The 24,638-nt window shown below is 46.4% G+C and overlaps 1 protein-coding gene across 1 annotated transcript in view; it reads left to right on the forward strand.

Moving 5' to 3' along the window:
• The window catches only part of LOC115903184 (probable bifunctional methylenetetrahydrofolate dehydrogenase/cyclohydrolase 2), a 35,926-nt gene extending 27,025 nt beyond the window's left edge, over positions 1 to 8,901 (forward strand). The window contains exons 8-11 of the mRNA XM_030947461.1: positions 950 to 1,039; positions 5,409 to 5,529; positions 6,244 to 6,396; positions 6,679 to 8,901. Coding sequence (XP_030803321.1) covers positions 950 to 1,039; positions 5,409 to 5,529; positions 6,244 to 6,396; positions 6,679 to 6,733 — 419 coding nt within the window. The 3' untranslated portion in view covers positions 6,734 to 8,901. The remainder of the gene's footprint in view (positions 1 to 949; positions 1,040 to 5,408; positions 5,530 to 6,243; positions 6,397 to 6,678) is intronic.
• Positions 8,902 to 24,638: the final 15,737 nt, after the last annotated feature.

Raw genomic sequence — 24,638 nt, forward strand, 5'->3', positions numbered from 1 at the left:
CTGCATTATGAGGAGAAAAAAACACGACACTTTCACGTTGTGTTTTGTTTGGCTCACCTTTGTTTGGCTGTTTTTTTGTTCTTCTGCACTGTCAGATTCTGGGTCTTGCTCTAAAACTGCACCTTTATGCCCACAGGTAATAGGAAACCAGGGTTTCAAAAGAAAACCTGATGCCATTGCTAGATAATAGCAGTTTCCTAAATAAATGTGTGGTTGCCCCGGGGGTTAGGTTGTTACCAGATGCACCTTTTCTTGATTGGTGAGAACAGGAGATGACGCTTCCTGGCGTATAAGTGCAGGAGAAAACCCGGGAGCACAGATAAGCACAGCAAGCAAGCCACCTGGAAGGAAGACCTGAGAAGGTGTTAAAGCAGCTGCCTGCCATGGCATTTGGAATGCTAATCTATATTTTGCTGAAAGGTAGGTTTGGAAGAGGCTTTTCTGTGTTGTGAGGGTGCCAGGCTTTGTTAAACAGAAACAAAGCCTTTCTCCTTCTGAGATAGGTGGTGGGGGTGGGAGGCGTGCAGAGATGTAGGAAGCAGAGCTACTTCAGAAGCTACTTCATTTGAAACCTGGTTGAAGTTTTAACTGATGGGGTGTAATTTAGACTCTTTGAAAATAAGCTACTTAAGCTGGTAAGTAGGTGTAAGGTTGTATTATGTTGCATGTATCTATGCTGTAAATTGTGCAGGATAATAGAACGGAAAACAGGATGGATTTGTATTTTGGGGAATTTGCAAGCCATCGTTTGTTGTCCCACAATCATAATTATGCTGTGTCAAAAGGAAGTCTGAGGCAAGAGTGTTTTAAATGAATTGTTATTGTATTGCTGCCTTCTCTGGGGTTTGTTTGAAGTGCATCTTGTATGATGTGCTTTCTGGGTGAAATGAACCTTGAATAGATATACTGAGCTTTTCTGTTCCAGTAAGCATCTATTTGCATTACACAGCAATGGGGGCACTGAGTGAAGAGTCAGCTATTACTGCTTCATCCCTCAGCACGGACTTACGGAATAATTGGACAAAAAACAACGCTGAAGGTATTGGTTTTTTGTTCTGTTTGTCCCCTTTAATCTGTCAATTAGGGGAAAAAAAATCCAACCAACAAACCAAAATCTGTGATGCTCCATCCTTTGCACACTGTGGGATTTGTGAGACAAGCTGATTTCTTAATGGAGCCTTTGAAGATTCTCTGGAGTAAGGGCTGCCACCCAGCTGGGATAGGCTCAGCAATGAGCAGCTGGAGGATCATTTAACTCAAGTTCAGTCATGATTTGAAGGATACATTTTAAGACTGATGTCCAATTTCTGTTACTTTCACCTGGTGCTTGGTTTCTCTCTGTCTTCAGCACACACCTCAATGCACAGAAGTGAGAATGATCAGGCACAACTTTGAGCAATGCCTGTCATGAGTTGTTACTCAGTAGTTTGTGTTTGTTGCAGGTTTGCTTTTGGCTGTCTGGGCTTTCACAGCCCTCCTCTGAGTGCTGGCTCTCTCTCTTCTTCCTTTCTCTTTCCTGACTGATCTGTGAACTCAGGCTGTTTTACCTGCCAACCTCTGAGAGCAGAGCTGTGTTTATCCTGCCAGCTGTGTTCTTGATGTTACCTGAGATGCTGGTGATGTCATTGCTTTTGGAGAGCTGTGCCGTCTGGGAGGTCAGTAAAGGAGGAGAGGAATATAACTGCGTTACTTTTTAGTGTCTCTGTTCTTTGAAAGGCGTATAAACCTGCATACAAATAATCTTCTGTCTATTCAAAGTCGTCGCAGGATGTTTTCCAAGCCTTTTTTTGTAGATCCATAAGCTTTTTGTTATTTTCTCATAACAAGTCCAGCTGTTTTATTTTCATTTCTGATCTCATAGTGGCAGAGTGTTATATATACATTCATCCATACACTTACTGTATGTGCGGGTTCCTTACATATATACACATAAAATATGTATACACACACTTGTATGCATGAGAGATCGGTAAGGTGTTGATTTTTGACCGCAGTACTTTGGTTTATCAATGCAGCACTGTGGTCTGGTTTAGTCTATCTGTGACAAGATTGTTGCAGAGCTGCATACAGCAAACAGGAGGGTAATGAAGTGGAAATACCTTGTGGCTTGTGAAGTGCCCTGTCAGTGTTGTTTCTAGAAAGCAGGAGCAGTGGGTCATGTTTCAACAAAGAGGAGGCTTATTTTACAGGGTCACAGCCATGTCTGCAGTAGTCTGTGAACCTTTGTGGCAACTGGAGCTGTGCTAGTCAACTGGGCACCAGCATTTTCCTTTAAGAGAATTCTGCTCAAAGGTAGTAAAGGAGGCCCTGGAGCTGGGACTGAGCCCTTCCCTGCCTCCTCCTTCCCACTGCCTTTCCTCCCTGATGCACCATACTTGTGGACTGAGCTGTCATGGTCTTACTGGTTGACTCCATTTGTTGCCAGTCTGTTAGTTTTGGCAAGCCCAGGCTTCCAAGTACCTGTAACCCTGATTTCATGTCAGATCTTGCCGGGTGTATCTATTTGAATGACTCAGTTGCAGGCAGCTGTCAAGTGCTTACACGGCATGTTTCTCTCTCCTCATGTGACATGAAAGGGCACATGGACCTGTTTATTCCACATCTTGTTTAGTATCTAGGCGGCCAGTATGATAGGAATTAACATAATGCTCTGGGGCAGGCTAAGAAATCATTCTTTTTGTTTTTGAGACTCGTTCTTTCAGAGGTAATTTGTACTTTTGCAATGTCAAAATAATTAGCACACGGAATTTTTGTGTGTAGACTTAATAGCTGATGTTACCCACAATGGACCAAGCCGTTCCTCCTGACAGTGAAGAAGGAATGTGCTGGTTTGTCTCAAGTGCTTTCTAGGCAGGCTGCTGCTCCAGACTGACCTGGGTTTCTAATGACACCAGCACTCAGGGAAAGGGGTTCCTGTACCTGCGCAAAGCCAAGTTTCCTGCAGGTGTGGGTAGGTGGAAGTCTGCCACCTCTCGGCAGAGCTGGCATGAGCAAGGAGAGATTTTGGGATGTGGCAATCCATCTGGTCGAAGTTGGGGTAGAAGTGGCTGGGGATTTTGTGCCTCTGGGGTGTGAATTTTTACCTTCCTCATGTTTATCTTCTTTCTTCCCCTTGTGGAAGAGATGGAAATGAAAAACTAAACCTGTGCAATAGACACCTTTTCAGGGCCTAGCAGGAGAGCAGTGCTTTGGGCAGTGGGAAATGCTGGCTAAAATCTCCCATTGAAGGATATTTTCAGTGATTTTCCAGTGCACTTTGTGCTGAAATGGTGATTCAAAACAGTTGGTGCCTGAGTGTTTGAGGAGGCTTCTGGGAAAAGTATGCATGTGCCATTGTCTGTTTTCTGAAAATCTTCCCTGCAGAGCTTAGGTAGCTGTTCTGCAGGTACTTTAGACCTAACCAGAGTGGACTTTTGACAGTCTCTGGCACCCTGGATCTCCTTGGCATGCTGAGCCCTGCAGCTCTGCTGCCCACATGCTTTCCTTTGTGCTTTCCTCATCAGAGAGCAGTGTACAGTTCTCCTGTGCAGCCAGTAGGGTCATCTATCTCTTGTCCCAAAATCTGTCTTTTCATCCTGAAAACTGCCCTTTCTTAACTCCTTCCTGAAGTCTGTCCCACTAAGGCCTGGTCCTTGGCTGACTGTGCTCTTAGCCAACAAGCCTGTCTCCAGAGATTGTAAGCAACCTTCCCAGAGGCAGCCTGAAAAGAGCCAGAGCTGGATATTAAACTCCTGTTTAGCCAGTACCAACTTCCTTCCAACAATGCTAGTTGTGTTTCTAGGCCCCACAGTGTGAAGAGAAACTTGTGGGTAACTTTTTCTCCATGAAAGGATGGCTAAGATGCCCTTTTCTCAGCCATTAGAAGTTCATTCTGAAACAAGACATGCTTCTCCCACCTCTAGCTTTTCTGAGGAAGTGCAGTAAGCCAACGTGTCATTTTTTCAAGCAGACTTGAATTGTCACTTGTTCTCCCTAGGTCTCATGCTAAGCTGGGAGTCTGGTTACTCTGTCAGGTTTGAGAGAGACTGTTCTCAAAGGAATTGTTTGATCTGAGTGTCAGTGATAGCATCATGCCTTTTGGGTGTCCAAACCACATCATTCACAGCTCAAGTTGAGAGCTGCTCTAGCGAGAGCAGCTGTTTGCCATTGCTTGTCACCTCTGATAAAGCAGCAGAGAGGAGGAAGGAAAAAACCTCCAAAACTACTTAGAAGAGCACACAAAGGAGGTTGCTGCTGGTAAATAACTCAGACTGGAATTTGACTGGGAATTTAGGGGGTTGGTGCTGTTAATCCTGAGAAGTGTGTGGTGGGCTCACAAGTTGCCCTCAAGGAGGCTCGAGGCTTCTGTGCACGGCAATGGTTCCATGACTGTATGATCTCCAGACCTTGATTCAGCACTTAGTCAGAAAGGAAGGGTTCTGCTTGCTGTGCCTTTGTTGAGTCACCTTTGTTGGGCAGACCTTGTCACCTTGCTGCAAGATGTTATTTTTGTTGTGGTCATAACTGAAAGCTGCTGTTGACATGCCCTCTGTTAGGAAATTACCTTCAGCTGTCACTGGGGCAGTCCCCTGAAATAGCAAGTCATTGCTTGGACACCCCACCCCACCAGTGATTCCTGGAACTGGGTAGAGAGACCAGTTGGAACAGATGCCTGCAGTGATGGCAAAGCTTTGGAGCTTTCTCCTCACCTGTTGCACCCCTGTTCCTGTGACTTCTTTATTCCCATTTGAACCACCATGAATAAGGGAATAAGGTAGCATTTTCTGTGTGAGAAGTGTGCTTGCTGACCCAGTCATGGAGAATTCAGCACAAGTTAACAACCTTGCTGGCCATGGACTGTGCAAAAACCATCCAGGCAGTCTTGGCAGCTTAAAAGTGTCCTGGGACACTCAGCTAACATTGAACTGTGGAGAAGGGAGGGGTCCCACCATTCATCCTTGCCCATGGCTGCGGAGCTGGCAGGCGGGAGCACTAGAAGTGCAATAGTTTGTCTTGGGACAAGGAAAAGAAAAAATTAACTATTAATTGAATCCAGACTGGGAAGGATACTGAGAATAATGTAGTGCTCTCCTTGTGTCCTAAATCCCTGCTGTTGCTGGCACGGTTTTTCAGGTTGCATTGCAGATTGGGTAGTGCTGATGTTACCCTGTGTGAATCTCCCACAGTCACTTCTATGCATGTTCCTCAAGAGCAGGTGATTTATTTACAGTTAGTGCTTTCTCCAAGCTGTGCTGGACCATCTGGGAAGCTTGCTCTGTTCGGTACTGACTGAACCAGCTCACGAGACACCGCACAGTAAATTGACATATGGAGTGCTTGCTGCACAGTGTCTGTTCTGCTCCAGGTGTGAAAATATGTTCAAACAATGTTCTGTCCTAAAAGTAACATGACTTTGTTCTGTTTCACAGTAGATTACATGGAGCAGCCAAAGCTCTTGAAGCTGATGCAGACCTGCCTTGAGGAGCACCACAGCTATTGTATCAATGGGCTCTGTGCCTTCCACAGTGAACTGAGGAAGCCCATATGCAAGTAAGGAATGCTGCCTGTTATACCCTTCTTCAAAAATGGCACTGGCATTGATTCTTCATGTGCTGCATGTGCAGCTTCACAGTGTCAGTCAGATATTTGCAGGATTATACTTTGTCACAGACATGAGTGCTGTGGTGCCTCAGGACTGCGAACAAGGCTGCAGTGCTGTGCTAGTGTAAAACTGAGGAAGGGAGTGGGGAATTCACAGCTTTTGTAGGTCATTGCCACAGTGCCATCTCAAATCACACCTGGTACTGGAGTTAGTAGTAGAGGAATCAATAGATGTTCACAGTGAGTACTAAGAAGGGAACAGCACCTTCCAACATATCAACTCCAGCTGCCTTATTCCACAATCAGGACCATGGTGTCCTTACAATTCTCTAGGATGCTTAGTGGGCAGCCTTGGCCTCTGGAGACATTACAGCAGCTGAGGATCAGCAGAGCACAGTGCTTTTGGTCCACACCCTGCACAACCAGATGTTCAGACTGTGTTGCTGCTGTGACTGCAGTACTCAAGTGAGCTTTAACCTTGATAAACTGGGACAACTGATAGTCTTGGTGGAGGGAAGAGGTTCTGAGTGAGCACCAGGTTCAGCCCCTCCTGGTTTAGACTTCTTGTGATCTGTTAGAAACTGATGAAAACTAATGTGTGTTTGAAATAGAAGGCAAAACAAGCTCTGAATGATTTTTGCATGATGTGTATTTATTTTGTAGGTGCCTTGCAGGTTATAATGGAGAGAGGTGTGAACATTTAACACTAAATTCATATGCACATAACTCTTATGAGCGCTACATTGCTGTGGGGATTGGGATAGGAATACTGACCAGTGGAATACTTGCCATCATCTACTGCTATGTAAGAAAGAGGTATGGGAAATCTGGAGCCTTCTGATTACATTGATCTGAATTTCAGTGGGCAGAGTTTTGGGGGCACTGGGATTGTCTTTGCCTGCTACTAATCTGTCATGTGATTTTAAAGGAACTAACTCTCTATACCTCTGATTTCTGATCTACCAGTGGTGCAGTTGTCTGAACCATGGGGCTCCTCTGGGCTGCCTAAGTGAGTTAGGGGGCTAGATCTTGGTTCTGTGCAGGCTGCTGCAGTTTCAGGTTTGGCTGATGCAAATCACGTGCTGGTGTCTGCTTTAGATGCAGGAAACTGCAATCCCCCTACAAGGTGTGTGTGGGTGAGACGGCGCTGTGAAGCCCTGTGCTGGAACTCTCACCAGTTTGCCTGCTGAGGAGGAAGGCCCCCGTGCCATGGGACAGATGCCCCAGCCTTGCCGAGGAGATGAGCCCGAGGGACCGGAAGAAGAGCGCACCAAGGGAGCTCCTGCAGCACTGACAGGCTCTGGGTGTGGTTGAAGAAAGACTTCCTCTCTTGGGTGAGGGTGGATGGTCCCCAGGCCCAAGCAGCTGAGGACACTGGCAGGCATCTCAGCACTGTCCTGTGCCTAGTGTTTGCTCTGGGGAGGACTGGTTGGTTTTAGCTGTTTTCAGTCATTTCAAGCACTCGTACAGCGTTCTGCTTTGGTCTTTTGTGTGTTCTGTTTGGTTTTGTTTCTTCTTTTTTTTCTCCTCTGGAGGATAAGCACCACCTCCCTCATAGTGGAGCTGTGTTCTGGACATCATGCACTGACCACTAATCATTTGGGTTCTGATTTTGTTGTCTGCTGGCTGTGTGTGTGGATAAACAGTCCTCTCCCAACCCAATGGTTACCCTTGGTGTTCTGGGCCAAGTATGGGCTTCTGGTGCCATAAAGGACAGCAAATGCTTTGGACTGAGGAAAGTGTCTGGTTCTCAAAACCATCCTTAAATTAAAATATAGAGACTAAGCAATTCCTGGAAAATCAGACCATGACACCTCTGGGCATGGCATGTTCTTATTGTTTTCATAAGCAAAGCAACAGGACGCCTGTCTCAAAATGGATTATGGAGTGTGCTTGTAACAAAGAACTGTCCTCTTCCCAAACATCCTACAGCAGGTCCTCAGTTCCGTGGAATTTCAGGCAGAACATTGCCTTGCTGCACCCTGATTCCTGCACAAGACTTGAATTGCTAGAGAAGCTAGAATTTTGCATGAAACTTCACTACAGCTGTTCCCAGGAAACAGACTTTCTGTATTCCATTTGCACATTATGGGAACAATGTGACCACGCAAATAAGAAATTATTTTAGGCATTCGGTTCCACCCTGGACTAACAGATTGCATATCGGATGCTTGGTTCCATTCATCTTATCGACAAAGAATTGGGAAGGTACAAAGATTTGCTTCAAGGAAAAGGGAAGAAAATTGGTTCTGAAGATGATGGCACTAACTGGGATGTCTCACGGACAGCTGGAGTGTTTGCCAGTGCTGATGTGACTAGAGATGGCTCTCAGAGATTTTCATTTCAGCTGCTGCACATTGTAGAGTCATCTGCTGTGCTCAGCCATCTACCAGAGAAAGGCAATTGGTATTTTGAAGTCTTGTGGAGTCATATTGGCTCCTAAATTCAGGTGTCCTGCTGAAAGCTGTTTCTTGGTTATGTGAGCTATTTTTGACAAGAGGGATGCATTTTGTTGGTTGAAAAAACTGTATTTGTGAGACTACAGTGACAATGCTGAAATGTGTATGAAAGGTGGGGTTTGAAAGGGTAAAGGTGTGTGTGGCACATCAATGGTCTGAAGTTCAGGGGCTTCTCATGTGGGCATCTTCATCAGTAGCTGAGCCATCTTGGCTCTGTGATACCAGTAAATAAAACAGCACCATCACACACTGCTTGGAGTCCCATGTAACAGAGGGAGCAAGCAGCATATGCACACACAAAAAGGATTGCTGGTGAGGAGTGGATGGATACCACTCCTCTGCACATTGACACCAGTGTTTTCATCCCTCAGCCTTTTTGTCGTCTTCATCTCCAGTCAAATCTTCAAATCTTTGCACTGCTTGCTTTTTTCCATTCTTCTGACCTTTTCTTAGGTTCCACTGCTGGGTAACTTGTGCTCATAACTATCTTCAAGTCAGCTTTTGGTAGTGGCCCTATCATTTTGTGTCACACATATGTGGTGAGAGGGCAATTAGATATAAACTACAGTCTGCACATCCTCACGAATGCAAAACACCCTTCACCCATCTCACATGGAAATGGAAGATGTGCATGTCATTAGGAAAACACAGGTGAGAGATCCTGCTTGTTGGTGTGAGGAGAAAATGGTGGAGCTGACTATGCAAAGGATGAAAAGCCTCAGGGTTTTTGTCACATGAGTGAATCTGCCTCTCCCCAGTGAGTTGTCTATTGTGCTCACACTGCTGGTGTTGGATTCACTTCCTAAGGACCAGCCCTTCTCCATTGCAGAGGCTGTCTTGGAGCAGACACACACCCTACACAACTGCCTCAGGGGGTCTGTGCACTTGGCACACAAGTTCTAAGGGCATGAGTTGGAACATCTGGACTTCACCTTGCCCAAAGAGAACTGTTGGAGAGATGCATTTTGTTTGCATGTCCTCTTACTGATGTTTGTTACACCCCTTGTGTACCAGAGGGCAAGCAGGTGCCCTGCAGGATGTGTAAGTGCCTTTTCACTGGTATTTACTCATTGCAGTGAGCCATTTTGTACCTACAGCAACATACTCTGACTTGATTTTTTTTCCAAGTTTGGTTACTCGTAAGTGAAAAGGAAGGTCTATTTAAGGGCCACAATTCAGCAGGAGACTACACAGTGAAATGTTTTTCTAGTTGGCTTTCAGGCCCAAGGAGGCTTTGGAAGTGAGAGTTTGCTGGTATTTTTTTGCCAGTGGAGGATGAAGCACCAGGTAAGCCTGTGCTATGCAAAATGAGACTTGGTGTCAGGACAGCATGAAAATAAAATAGAAAGATGAAGAAGGCGAAGCAGGAAGGAAAAGAAGGTGCTTGCTTTATTTTAGTTCTCTTTTTCCAAGTGGAGTCACAGCTTCCAGCACAGGGTTTCTCACCCCCTGGGTGCTGTGTGCCCACCCTGCAGAAGCTCAGCCTCAGAGCAGGCCCCAGCTGCGTGTGAGGCATGGCTGCCTGACTGACTCACGGTGCACTTGGGCTGAGGGAATCTGCATGGCCTCACATTGCTGCAGGGAGTCAGCCCTGCTGAGCCCTTCCTTGATAAGTGACAGATGCTGCCAGCCTGGAATGGTGTGCTGCTGCTTACGGTGCTGAATTTCCTGCAGAACTGGCCTGTCAGAGGATCAGGATCATCTTTCCTAGCTCATTTATCAGGCTCAGACTCTTTCTGTAGTGGCATAATTAAGAGTCGTAAACTTCTCCTTCCCTTTCCAGCTGCACGTGCCAAAAACTGTCATTTCAAGAGGAGCCTCTGCTTTGTGTGACTTTTAGGCAGGGCTGCCTCAGCTGTGGGAGGCAGCAGCTTAGCAGGGGCAAGCAGAGACATCAAAGACCAGGATATTCCTTTCTCAAGGACAGAGCACTTGCCCTGTGAATGATCCAGGCTGGTGGAACCACACTGACTTCTCCTGCAGCACATCTCTCACGCTGGGTTGCCCTTAAGCCGCCCAGCTCTGAACCTGCTCTACTGGCATCTGCAGCCACTGTGCAGGTGTGCTGGGCTGCCACTGGAACATCTTCCCTGAATTCAACTCCCATTTTCTGTTCAGCTGTGTGGGTGGCCTGCAAGTTTCCCTGATCCCAGCAAGGTCTGTTGTAAACAGTGAGATGTAAGCCTGGGGACAAGATGGCTTTAGAGACACTTGGTTTGGTGTTGGAGGGAAGTGTAAGGAGCTGAATTGATGCTCTGAGTGCACAGTGTCCCTGTCCCTCCTGCTGATTGGGGCACACTGGTGGCTGGCATGCAGGTAAGAGACAGTTTTTCCTTGGAGGTTTTCTGTTATTCTTAGTAACCCACAGTATACTTGGAAAATGACACACCAGGGTTTGTTCTCCATCCCACTTAAAGTAAAAGTACAAATCTCATTGGTGCTGCTGCAGCAGTGCAGCCCTACCTTGTGTTTGCGTACTAAGAACTAGCTGTGAAACTGATCACTTGTAAGTGACTCTCAACTTCATGCAAAAAAAAAAAAAACAAAACAAGACCCCCCCAAAATAACCCACCCCAACTCTCCCCTCCACCTCCAACAAAACCCCAAAACCAAAATCAATGCCAAAAAAATCATATTCCTCTTGGCCAAGTTTTAGAGCTTTGTAATTCTTTATACCTGTTATATGTTTTGTTTCATTTCTGGTCCATGAAACACACTGTAGCATCCCAGAAAGAGAAGGCTAATTTGGTAATGCAATTGATTTCATAATTAAGTTCAGAATAATTCCTGTTACCCCTGAAGGTTGCAGTTCTTAATGGATTGCCTTTAGACCATCCCTAGGAAGCAAGGCTTTGAGAATGATGTTCTGTAAAGAACTAAAGCAAAGAGGGATTAAACCCACATGATGGAGAGACATCAGACTTCAAACCTTTTTAAAAAGTAGATTATTCTTCTGTGAGTTCTTTTAAGAAATGGTGCTTGGGTAGATCAGTAACACAGTAAGTGTTAAGAGAGGGGAAAGATGGGTCAGATTTGGTAACATGCAAGTTTGATGGTAAACAGCTAGAATTTCTTTCTGAATATTCATTTCAGTTCTGTCTTGTGTGATATGAGTGCAGATTTACTATTTGTGTTTTAACTTCTTTAGAGCTATCCTGAAAAGTATCGTGTGTTTGAAAGCAATGTGCATGGTAAATAATCTGAAGGGTTCAGATTCAGTCAGAGCTGGATTCAGTCAGCTCCAGCCTTGTCAAAGGCAGGGTCTTCATAGCCCTGCTGATTTCAGTGAATGCTGCTACACAACCCAGTGCAGGCTGCTCCGTGGTCTGTGCATCACAGAGCTCTGGTGTGGCTGCTCTTACCTGTCCTGAGCCTTGCTTGGAGCAGGGAAACGCCTGTAGATGTCCCTATTGTACTGCAAATCCAGGAAACTGCTTGGGACTCCTCCTTTATGACCCAGTTGAGGAACAAAGGCAAAAAAGTGCAGGTACTCATTAAAATCTCAGTGTAAGTAGTCATTAATTATCATGACAGCAATAAAATCTTGTACTATGACTAGACTTGGGGCTGCTCCTACTCTCGCTGAACTGAGTGGAAGGGAGAGCAGGCTCTGTGAGCAGCAGACCTGGGTGAGCTGGAGGTGGTGTGCACGAGAGGGAGCTGTTCACTGGGCTGCTCTGGGAGCTCTTCGACTCCGGGCCCTTTGGCTCTTGGCTGTGCAGGTGGGAAGAGCTCCCTCTCTGTGGCTGCCAGGGTTGGGGCACAGGCTGGGTTTGGTTGAGAGCAGGGTTCGACTTGGCATGAAGCCCATGGTCTGTGGGCAAGCAAACCTCTAAATGAGAGGTTGCTCAAGTCAAATTAAAATTCTAATTCAATTTTGCATCAGTATAAACATAAAAATAGCCCATGAGACACAGTTTCAACAGACAAATTAGGGTTAAAACTGCTCTAAATGCTTATTCCCTTGAGCAGTTTGGCATGAGCTGAAATTGGTAGTCGAGGTATGTCTTGTATAGCCATTCTGGGGGAATTTTCCATTTGATGGTTTGGGGGTTTTGCCCCATTGTGGAATTAGGGCCATCTGTGAATGGTCACCTGCCTTTACTCTGGCCTCAGTTTTCTAGTTCATAAAAAGGTTAAAGGTATCCAAAGGTGAGGTTTCAATTCCATGTCTAAGGCCAAGTCACTTAAATACTAATTTTTAATCATAACTTATTATTGAATTTATCTGGTGAGTATTGGCAAGGAAGTTTCCTTGTATAGATTCCCTAGTGCCATTTCTTTATGAAGGTGTTTTGTCCTTTAATAAGCAGAAACACAGTGTACTGCATTTTCAATACCTGATATTCAAATGCCAGCTGTGTTTCCTGGCTAGGACTGAGCAAAGTATCACATGGCAGCATTGCCCCTGTTATGCTCTTTGCATAAATCTGTTACACTCTTTGCCTTTTTTTTAGCTGTTATTCAGTTTTTTTTTTTGTTTGGGGGGGCACAGGGAATACAAGAACTTTCCTTTTTCCTCCTTCTCCAAGGCTGTTGTGCAGAGAGGCCTCTCCACAGCTCCCTCTGGCAAACAGTACAGCCAGGCTCAAGACACCAGAGGACAGGGCTGAGTTTTGCAGGAATGTCTGAGTAACTTGGGCAAAGCTAATTTGTTTGACATCATTTCAGTACGTAAGGCTGTCTGTTTGTGTCCCATTGTTATGGCAAATCCCGCGATGGATGGAATTTTATTGACTGTGCCGGCCGCTCAGCAGAGCCCGGCAGCGAGTTTGGCCGGGAGCGCTGTTCCAGGAGCTGCCTTAATAGGTGCCAACACTGAATTCAGAGGCTGTGTGGCAATGTAGGGGGATAGAATATAAGAAAATAAAGATAAGGTAGAAAGTAATTTTACCCCTAAGGAGTTGCAGCTGGGCCAGTTATCAAAGATTAGGAGCAGGCCTGACTTTAACAGGCTACAGGTGTAACCAGTGAGACGAAGAGTCTATAAAAGAGTAGGGTGGCTAGTTGAGAAGGGAACTGGAATCAGGTGGCTGCTTTGTGAAGAAGAAAGAGTCAGTGCTCTGAGGAGCAGCCCACAAGAAACACCAAGAAGATATGGAACTTGTGATAAAAGAGACAACAGTATGGAACCTCTCAGTAAGATGGCCACAGTGGGGCCTCGCAGGGACCTGTGGCAGCCTTGCCACAGGGAGGACCTGAGCACTTCCGCTGAGTGCATCCCTGGTCTGCCGCCTCTGGGCTGGATGAGTCAGGGACACTGGCTGGGAGGGGGACCTTCGGTTACAGGCCATGCCAAAACATGTAAGATGGGGCTGAGAATTTTCTGCTTTTCCTTATCTTTTTAAGTGGCTAGGGCATTGCATGTTCATGTTGCATGTTCTTGGAGGGATGCTCTTCAGGCAGGCAAACTCAAGGAGGGCCTCCAAGTGGCCTTGTCTGTGTGATTCTTGGAAACTCGGCATCTCAGGTGCCAAGTTTTTGGGTGTAAGTCTTTGTAGTTCTGACATAGTACTTCAGGAGCTTAATCTGCCTTGTGTCTTAGGATGGGTGACTGCTGCAGTGCCCTTTCAGGCCGTCCAGGTTTGCCAAAGCAAACCAATGCCCTGAAACACAGGCAGGACTCCCAAGGAGCTGAAGGAGGAAATTCTCTTGCCCCTTTCCCTTGCCTTGTTAATGCTTCTCTTGACTTCTTTGGTGGCATGTTCATGACGTGTCTTGTGCAAATAGATATGAAAGTTCTCCCTCAGGCACTTCTCAGCCGTCTCCTGAATTCCTTTCTTCATCATTAACAGCATTTTCCATCAAGATTACAGCAGGACAAAAATGTTCTCTATGGGCTAGGTGCTCCCCTGTGCGTGAAAAGTGCGTGCAGGAGCCAAGAAACACCCGGATTTCTTCCTGATTGTTCCCAGGACGAATAGAGAGTGACGCAGGGGAAGGGCACGACCTTACACCAACACACACACTCCAAGACCTGCACAGAAGTGTCCATGACCTCAGCACGACAGTGAGGAATTTGGGGTGCTTTGACCCAGTTGGGTGTCCCCTTGCATTCCTCCCTAACCTTTTCCTTCTGGCCCAGCAGAGTTCCTTTCAGGGTCATCCTTCTGGCCTACCCAAAAGAGGTGCATCCCAGCCAGGAGCAGGTGCCCTTGTGTAATTCAGGTGCCACATCCAAACTGCAGCCTGAAAGGACTTCAAAAGGGTTGTAAAGATGATTCCAAGTAAGGGTTGGTTTGATTCCTTTTTAAACCATGAAGCATTTGTGAAATGTACTGGTGGAATGGCTCCACTGAAGGCTTTTCAAGACAATCATAAAGTAGGGCTCTGTGGTTTTTCCCAGTCAGATCTGGCCTAACTCCAAGCCCTGCTGCAGGCTGTACTAAAGTATTTGTTGCCTTCAAAAGGTGCAGACTCAGGCTACTTGCACTGCCTTCAGTCCACAGGTATTTAGGTGTTTATGGCTTTTGAGTGCTGTGGGATTCTTAAAAATTTCTATTTGTTTGTGGTGGTTTCTTGAGTGAGAAGCACCATGATAATCAAGAACAAGGTGAGAGATACCAGCCAAGGTGACAACAGTAACAGCATGTACTCTGCTACTTGAAGGTTAGAAACCCTGGGTGGAGGAGGAAACTCAGGGGCACTTGGCCCCAGTGTGTGTGTACATAGGCACATTTTGGGTAAAACCTCTTCAAGTCCTGGGCTGTCACAGGGTTTCTGGGGACTGTGCGTTGTCCATAATTTCAGTGAATTGAAGTGAGACTGCTTCTGTCAATACAAGTAGTCCTGTGTATGTGCATTGAAAGAAAGCATGACACAGATGGGAGACGAGTTCCTTTTGTCTTCCAAACATTGGAGTACATTTGTTTAGGATTGTGCATTGCTTCATTATTTGCACATCCTTCCTTCAGCACTTAAGCTGTGTGCTGAATTCCTATTATGCCAAAGGACATTTTCTGTGATCAGTGTCCAGGTGACATGGAAAAGCATGGTCAAATATTGACAGGAAGTGCCCTGTATGTTTCTGATAAAAAATCTCAGACTTTAATGTGTGTACCATACCTTGTGCTGATGAAGCGCTGAGGCTCTGTCCTAGTAGATGTCAGGTTGTTCTGTAATGTTCAACAGCAAGTTTGTCTTTATTTCTCATAAAAATAATCTTTGTTACCCAGAGCTTGGGTTCATGCAGATCGGTACATGTGCAGAAAGTCCTGCAGAAAACATTCCATTATCCTTCAAATAACTCAGGGAAACCCAAACCCCACCACTGTGAGGTAGAGTTGGAGCCCCTGTCCCTCCTGTGGCCCGTGGATGGTTTGGAGTGGGGGCTCTGCCCTGGCACAGGGACAGGTCTGTATGGAAAAGGTGCAGATCAGGGCCTGCTCAATCTTATTCTGCACCAGAGCTTTTGTCCAGTCCTTTCCACACAGAAATTCCCCCTGGGTTTATGGTCCTGTGCAGAATGCAAAAATGATAATTGATAGAAATTACAATAAATATAAATAAGACAAAATTACACTTCCATCTGATTTAATGCAAGCCACTGCCAGAGAAGTCCAAGCAGATGTTTCCACACATCACCAAGAGTCAGATGGTGCAAAAGCTGCTTGATCTGCTTCAGATGGCCTGTTAGTTCAGAGGCTGGACTGAATGTGGCTTGTAAAGCAAGAAGCTAGCTGGGTGCCTGGCAGGAGCAAACATGGATTTAGCCTGTGCTAAGGGTGAGCAAAGGGAATGGCATAGATTGCTGGGCTGAGCCTGCCGTGCACAGGGTCTGACCTGTCCTGGAGGAAGGAGGTCCAGGGGACAGCAGTCATGGCATGGGAATATAATGACCTGATGGTTTTCCACACTGAAATCTCTCTCTGTGGTCACATTTAACTTTCCCTTCTCCTGCAGTATGGATCAGGACTGCAGCATCAGCAATAGGAGCCTGGGAGGCAGCAGTGCTGCTCTGGCTCAGCATCCACAGAAGAAGTGATCCATGAGAAGGGCAGGAGTGGAGCACAGGGACAGAGGTAGGAATCCCTACCTCTGCACGTTTGATAAGTTGCAGACCCTGTGCTTGCCTCCCTGCTGCCGTCACACAAATATCCAGATAGCTACAAGGATGCCACAGGGATGAAATTGTTTACAGCCTTTGGAGGTAGTTCAGAGATGCTGGGGCGTGGTAAACCAGCACTTAGTCCATACCTAACGCTTTGCATCTGTAGATGAAAATCCAGTCTTGCTCCCAGTGTGACCTCTGGGGGAAGCAGACAGTGTTGCAGTAGCCAGCTGAAATTATCCAGCTGAACCGATCCAAAGCCTCCCTTGGCCTGTCACGCTGCAGAGAAAGCGGAGCCTTCTCTGCCTCTACTTTTGCTTTTGCTCCTTGCCTCCTTCAGCCCTGCCATCCATAAACAACTGGGGGGAGTTTCGGGTGTTACTAATTTTAATAAAGTGGTTTTAGGAATGTTTTGCCTCTCCAGAGCTTTCATAACTTGCAGTAATAGAGGCTTTTGGCAGGAGCAGTAAAGCAAATTGCTCCCACCCTCCCTTAGCATGCGGTAAGCTGTGTGTGTCCCAGCAGCCACCTGACTGAAAGTCGGAGCACAGCGCAGCACCTGGGAAGCTGGGAATGCCTGTGTGGAACACTCAGGCTCCCTGTCCTGCACACAAGCACCAGCCTGTGCTCTCCCACGCTTGCTGGGCCCACAACCTCTGCCAACTCGCGCACTTCTCTGGAACTGCTTATTTTGGAGATGATGGGGCGTGTTCTGTCACTGGGGGTGCACATCCTTGCACTATGTTTTACTCTAAACCTTAATTTTCTTTGCTTTTGAGGGCTTGCATCAGACTGTCAGGCACTATTGAACAGAGACATTTGTGTTTATCTGCCTACCTGGTGAGGGAAAGGTAAGCAATCTTTATGCTTCAAATGCCTCTCATATCTCCCCAAGGGCATTTAGTTATCTGCTCCTTGGCTGTAGGTACACTTGTAGTGGGTGTAAGTTACAGCTTCCTCCTGCTCTATCTGCAAAGTAATCTGGATCCCAGCTGAGTTCATAGTGCAGTATGCAGTGATACACCTTAGAACAAGTGGGGTCAGGACTTGACATTGCTTCCTTTGCCCCTTGTTTTAAATTAAACAAGTTCCTGATAATTTCCTTTCCGGCAAACTTCTATTGTAGGTGCGGCTGTTGCTGTTCCGGTGGTGCTAATGACGCGTTAGAGGGGTGTAACACAGGCCTGACATTTGTAGGTGACAGTAGGGATGTCACCAGAGCAGTCTGTGCCACTCACAGGAGCAGAGGAGAAGAAAATAGTGTCCTGTCTGGGAAGGTTTTGGGAACGCCACTGAGGTTATGCTGGGAATCAGACTGAAATGAGACTGGTTCTAGTTTTTTCTTGCTTGTGACATAGCATTAAAAGTCTTGTCCTTTTAGCCAAAGTTAGGGGGAAGTAGCTGAATGCTTTGCTGGCATCTGACCTGATGCTAGTATGATTGTAGCCTGGAGTTACAGTTTTTCAAGGCACTTGTTTTTGGAGCTAGGGATGTCCTGTCAGACTACTATCAGCATACTCCTAGTAGTTGGTTGTTCACATGCGAATGAGCAGTGGCTCAGCTCGGTGCTTCTCCTTCTACACCAAGAGCTCTTAGTATTGCTCTTCTGTTTTCTTCCAAGCTGGAGCTTCCCTCTGCATGAAAGCAATTCCTCCATCCCTCAGAGCTGGCTACCCAGTTTGTCAAATATGAGCCAATCAGGAGAGGTGTGCATTGCTTTTAATAAAGTATTTAACTGACAGGGAACTTTGAGTTTCTCTCTAGCTCTGCTAGGAGGTTTTGTCCTGAGATGCACTGCCAAAACAAAAGAGTTAGGTGTTATGACTTCTTTTTGAAAAATATCTTTGGATTTATTGCAGAAAATTTGCAGATTACAGACACATATCTAATTATTGACCATCAAAAAAAACCATTTTGCAGCACTGAAGAAACTCACAAGAAAATTTAGGTTTTTCTCTGTGTGTCACTTTCTTTGTTTAGCTGGAATGGATTGTTTATATGAAAGAGAAAAAAACCCTACCTTGAGGTAAAGTGTAGCAACAAGCATTCCACCAGTGTAACTCCCATGCCTTCTCTACCTGAGTGAGAGCTACACAGCATAAGCCTCTGGGAAATAATGCCCACAGTAACGTATCATTCCTTTGACTTAAAATTCCCTAGATAACGCTCTCCAAGTGCACCAGGTCTACAAACAACTTGTAGAAGCCACGAGGTAGAAGTCCTGGTATGTACCACGAGAGGCAATGTGTGGTCAGTAGGGGTTCTGCAACATTACCAGTGAAGCTGTAGGGGAGAGAGGCAGACTTGCTGCAGACAGGCATGCATCAGACCAGTCAAGTGCAGCTGGGGGGCTTCTCACAGGATATTTACAAATGGGTGATATCCTGTTTATGGGAGCCATGTAAACAATTGAAGGCCGTTGCCCAGAGGCTCCGCTGTTACTCAGACGTGCGTAAAAGGCAGCTCTGACACGAGCAGTGCAGCGGGCGCTGTGATGGTGCAGCAATGCAATCAAAGCTGCTGCGCTGTAATTAAACACGCGCAGCGATGCACAGCGCTTTGCATAATGTGCAGCCTGAGACGCTGGGAAGGGGCTTGCAGGGAGACCTCTGGTTTAGTTTAATTAACCTGTGTGCCCTTTAAAGCGGCTGCTTTGGAAAGACGGGTAATGAGCTTTGTGTACTGTAGCCCTTCCTGGAAATCTCCCTCCTGGTTCACAAAGGGGAATGTTACGGGAACAAAACAGGGGGAAGGGTTGAGGAGGCAGGATGGAGACAGAAGAGCGGGGCTGTGTTCTGGACAAGCTCTCAGGTCTGTCATGTTTCACCTGAGACAGATCTTCTCCTGTGCTGGCTTAATGGGCTTCAGGCTGATGTCAGGCTGCTCGTGTGATGGGTTTGGAGGTTTGGACAGGGAGCTTAATCTGGGTGTGGAGCTGGAAAGGGAGTGTATGATGCTTGAGGGGGTGACCTCGGCTGTAGGCATTCTGCAACTCAGGGGCCAAAAGTATCTCATCCTGAGCATCTGATGTGCAGCCTCATGAAAAAGGGGTTCTCAGGGGTACTTGTTGAAAATCCTGTAGAGAAACTATTGTTCAGAAGTGTAATGAGGTTCAGAGACCAAATTTGTGGTTGGCCGCCAATTCATCCTTTTTCCCTAGCCCTAATTTCCTCTCTGAAGGACACAGGCCCTGCCTGCAGGAGAATCAATCAAGAGCTGCCAGCCATAGCTCAGTGCTGTTGCTAATTTAATAGCATCACTGATCTAATTGAGCCCAGCCCTGGCCTTTGTCCTGTCCCACTTGATTTACACGCATGCGCTCCTGGTGTCATAAAGGAAATCTCTTGCCTCTCTTAAATAACACTAAGCTGCAGGAACGAGGACGAGGGGGTGGATGTGTAGATACCACATTGAGGAGTTATGCGGGAAGTGGCACAGTCAGCCACTGCCACCTCCCCCCCAGGACATCCCGTTGTTCCATCTTCCTGCCTTGTTCCATCTCCTACTTGTACCTCAAACAACCAGCACCCCCTGTACCTGTGGATGGAGAGATGGACAAGTTCCCTGGGGCTGGGGCCTTCGCCTCCTCTTGGCCCTTGGGCAAACCCAGAGCTCCTTGCTGAGAGAGCAGAGAAACATGCAGGCACTGAACACCTTTTATTTTGCTTTTTAGTGTGGGAGGAATCCAGGCTGCACTCTTGAGATAGGCTGGGGAACGGCCAGCTCTGACCAGAGAACTGGGGTCTGTCTCATTTCCTGGTAGCTGACAGCAACCTGACCTGCATAAATGAGAGGAAAAATCAGTTTTTTTAGGCAGATTGTTTCCACATGTGCAGGAGCTCTCCCTGCCCTTCTCAGCCCCACAGAGGCCTACAGTCCTTCCCTGTGGCTTCCAGTCAGTACCCAGTTGGCTAATCCGTTTCTTCTGTGTGTAACCTAGGAACGGTGTCCAGGGAGACTTGGATACCTGAGATGATGTTCAGATCATTGATGGGAGGAGAGCGTGACTAGAAGATGATTTCACGTAGTCTTGGTCATTCCCAAACAAAACCCCAGAGGTTTCCACATACCATGTGACTCATGGGCTCTCAAGTGTTGGTGGTACTGAATTCATTGGAGATCAAAGAATATGGATTTTATAGCAGGTTGGGCCCAGTCAGGGAAAACACCGAATGGAAATGTCTTGTTGGGTGTTGCTACGTCAAGGTATTCCTGATCAGCTTCTTTCCTTTCTACCTGCATCTGCCTGCAGGCAGAGAGCATAATATCCAGCCTGGTTCCCAGCTGATGTGAGCTGGAGGGATTATTTTTTCTGGAGTTGTAGGAGAGCTTCATTGGGGGCCACAGTGTCCTAGTTTGAAACATGACTACAGTGATGAATTGGGCACCTGTGTTTATGGGCTCCCTGGGGCAGACTGTCTCATCACCTCTGCGTGACCACAGCCAGCACAATAAAGGCCTCATCCTCACGGCCTTTTTTTTTCCTTTTTTTTTTGGTCACTTCAGTAATAGTAATGATTAACAGTAATTATCAGAACAGTAGTGGGAGTGTCCCATAATGCCAGTGGATGGGGGAATTCCACTAAGTGCATCTGCTACAGTGCTTAGTGCTGGTTACCAGGCCAAACAAATACACCGGAGACCCGTGGCTCTTTCCTAGATTTGGTTTCTGGAACATGTGCTGGCTGAGCTGGTTTCAGGTGGATTGCTGTTTACTCCATCATCCCTAATGACACATTGCTCCTGCCCAGGGTGTCCCAGCTCCCATGTGCATGGCTGGCGTGCAGGTGACAGTCACTGCTGTGCTGCAGCCAAATTGTGGAGTCTGTGGACAACTGAAGTGCCAATGGTGGAGCAGGGCCTGGGGTGAGTCACAGCTCAGTGCTGCTTTGGATTCAGCAGGCCCAGCGCAGGCAGTGAACAGCCTGCTGGTCAGCCCTTCCTCGGCTCATATATGCTTGAGGTATAAGAGCAAAATATTTATCAAGGGCCAAAATAAACTTGCCAAAGGGATTGAAGCCAATGCAGCTGAGGCCTGTGACAGCCAGGCTTCCCAGATGGAGCAGTGAAGAGTCAGGGGCTCTACTGATGGTGTGTGTGCAGTGCATATTGCTCAGGCTTTAGCACAGGCCTTAGAGGCTGGTGCTGTGCTACAGCAGGTGTGTGCTTCTCATTGACGGTGTCTTCCTCTTGTCTTCCTCTTGTCTTCCCCAGGCTGGCACCAGCTGTCCCGATGGGAGGTGCAGGAGAGGCATGGAAGTTTGAGATGGAGAGCCCACAGCCAGGAGAGACTGCTGTGCAGAAAACCTGAGAGCAGTTGGTGAGTTCCCTGTTGCAGTGGGCTTGCCATCATTTCACTGTCCTGAAGGGGATGTCCCACTCTGGCCAGTGCCCACTCTGGGTGGGCCATACAGTCATCCACCAGGGGCATCCTTGCCATGTAGGAATTTCAATTCTACTGGCTGCTAATCAGGGGCATGAATGATGCTCCCCTGTGTGCACATGGTGACTTGTCAGAGAAGGCAGTCTTCACCTCTGCAGGTGTTCTGCCTCTCAGTGATTAATCCTTGTCCTGGAGAACAAGAAATTCTGTGGAACAGATGACTTAATAAACTCAAAAGAGCTGCTGATGGACAGAACAGCACACAGGACTGATGGGTAAGGGGCTGATGTTCTCCCAGCTTGCTTGCAACCTACTGCATGCTGTGGGGAAATCCCCTTTGTTTCAGCCTTTGTTCTTCTATTATTCTGTTCTATGTAATTGTTGTAAACAGTTCAGCCAAAACAAGGAGAAACAATTAATATATATAGGGACAGTGATATGGGAGGGACTTGGCTTGATACCACTCTCAGCAAGGGCATGGGTTTGTTTAGCACCAAGTAAAGGCAGAAACCATGGAAAGACTCCACAAATGAGAAAGGCTTCAACCCCTCAGAGGCTAAGAAATCACTCAGGATGGAGCACTGGGCTGTAATTAGGAAAGGGAAATCGCCAGCTGAGCATTAAGAAGTTCTTGCTGCCCGTGAGATGTGTTGAGGCATTCAGGATTTCCCCAGGGCAGAGTAATGGCAAAGTCATACAAGCCAGGAGAATGAAGTTTTAAAAACTGCCCTTTAGGGAGGAATGCAGCATGAACTGGGAGACCTGTCTCCCTTTTCAATGCCATCTTCTGAGATGGATGAGAGTTAGCTGCTTGGGTTTTTTTTTTCCTTTCTTTTTTAAATTGCTGGTTAATGCCAAGCCAAGAAGTTGGCAAAGAAGTCAGTGAACATGGGGAATTGTTCTTTATTTTTAATAGCACAATATCTGTGCTGTCCAGTAACTTTGACCTCGTGCTATGTTTACAGGAAGAGGCATTGGCCACTTTCAGCCCTCGGTGCAGATTTTGAACTCTCATAGTTTATAGGAGAGAGTGGTTGTTTAATTAATCCCTTGCCTTCACGGCAAATTTGAATCTGACCTTTAAACGAAGTAATTTGGATCAAGGTTTTTCTCTACCCCATTTCCTCCAGCCAGTTGCGTCTACGTATTCCAGTTAAAAATACTTTCCCTTCTTAGGGCATTTGTCCTAAGAGCATATTCCCATGAGTCTCGAGATTTTTACCATTTATGATTTTCACAAAATCATGGAGTCTTTTGGATTGGAAAGGTTCTCTAAGATCACTGAGTCCAACCATTCCCCCCAGCACTGCAAAGCCCACCGCTGAAGTGTGACTCCAACGGCACATCTACTTGTCTTTTATATCCCTTTGGGAACTTTATATTAATCTTATGTAGTTCAAATGAAAGTGCTGTCAAGATTGAGGTGTATTCCAATTGATGTCTGACCTTCTGAGAGTATTTCTTGAGCATCTCTCATTTTGTGCAATGAAAGCTTGCTGTATGTAAGTCTTCTTACGGATATACTGACGTGCACTCATGCTGTTTGAAAAATTCCGGATGATTTTCCCAAGAATTTACAAAATTGCTGGTTTTTGTTACTTCGTATGTAACAGTGGTGAGTGCATCAGTGCAAGGCTAGGAATGATTTTCTTTCCATTGCAAAAATACTTTCTAGCAAGAAAACATGTTGATTTTGCAAATTTGTATTGTTTTCAGGAGATGAAACCAAGGCAGATCCATGACCACAGCAGCAATGCATGAAACCAGATGCAAGCCCTACAGAAGGCACCTAAAGTAAGTGGTACAGACACTCACCGTGTATGGTTTTAGGTATGTAAAAACACACAGATAAAGTGGCTGTTTATTGCTGTGAACACATGTATTCTTCTACAGTGAGTCACCACAGAAAAATGTACATTTCATCTGTGGTTTTTCCTCTTTAAATCAAAAAGGGCATGTTGTTCATAGAAAGTGCAGTGCCTCATCGCTGATGGATACACTGACAGACAAGGCTCAGTCTGTACCTGGGCAATAATCACTGCTGTGAATCTGCTGCTCTGTCCCAGAGAGGGAGGTGAATGCTTGAGACATAGCAAGGACTGAGGCAAGCTGAAGCAAGGACCTCAGCTGAGCCTCTGTACTTTGTAAAGAGAGATTTTCCTTAAAGGTGGTTATTAAGGCAGTGCAAGGTAATAAAAGCAAGCAACTCTTTCGCACAAATTCTTGCGGTACTTCCTCATATCCTTGTTACACTTTGTAAAGAAAAAAATCCTGAAATGTCAAAGCATTCAGGGATGGTGAATGCACCCCACACTGGTGGGGTGCCAAGGGGCACAGATCCCGGGGTGCCTTGCCCTGGGCGTGCCGGTTCACCCTGGCAGGAATTGAGGCCAGCAGCAGCGGCGATGCACCCGTGATGCTCTGTTGCCCAACCAGCGCTGCCTCCCAGCATTGCACCGACTTGTTGCTCCTACCGGCACCTGTGGGATGCAACGAGCCTGCCTTACAATGACCCCATTGATGCTGCAAGGCCTCTTGGAAAACTGGCTCTTAAGGTGCGTGCCAGCCTTACCCTAGGAGGCATCCTCCACGTGGAGGAGGGGATGGTGAAAGCCGCACCCAGGGATGCCAGATGCGAAATCAGGCACTGTGAAACAAAGCACATTACAGAAAGATGTGTCCGTGATACTTGTTTTCCACATATTCAGATCTGAAAGAGGAAATTCCAATGAATTGCTCCAATTGTGTCAGCGTTACTTGGTATCTGGGTACCGGTACAGGACTATAATTAAATGTTGCCCTTCAGAGGATAAATCATGCAGGAATTTAAGGGTAAAATTAATTATAAAGTGGAAGTTCTTCAGTGATGCTGCTTTTTAAGGCATCTGTAAGTCCACACACAGAAACAGGTTGCTAATAATTGCGATTCCTTCCTTTACTCATTATGATCCCTGAAAGAGCAGACAATAAAATCCTTAATAAGGGGGATCAGCACAAATTACGGAAGCAACAAAAACAGTCATGCGGCATCAAAAAAGACACCATCTACATGGCATGACTCATTAGAGGGGAAAAAAAGGGGACTTAGAAAAAGATTCCAGCTATATCATGTCCCACTTGCTGTGGAGGGCATCCTTCTAAATGCTACTTTCAAACCAAGCTTTAT

Source organism: Camarhynchus parvulus, chromosome 4 (assembly GCF_901933205.1).
Source record: "Camarhynchus parvulus chromosome 4, STF_HiC, whole genome shotgun sequence".
Lineage (NCBI taxonomy): Eukaryota > Metazoa > Chordata > Aves > Passeriformes > Thraupidae > Camarhynchus > Camarhynchus parvulus.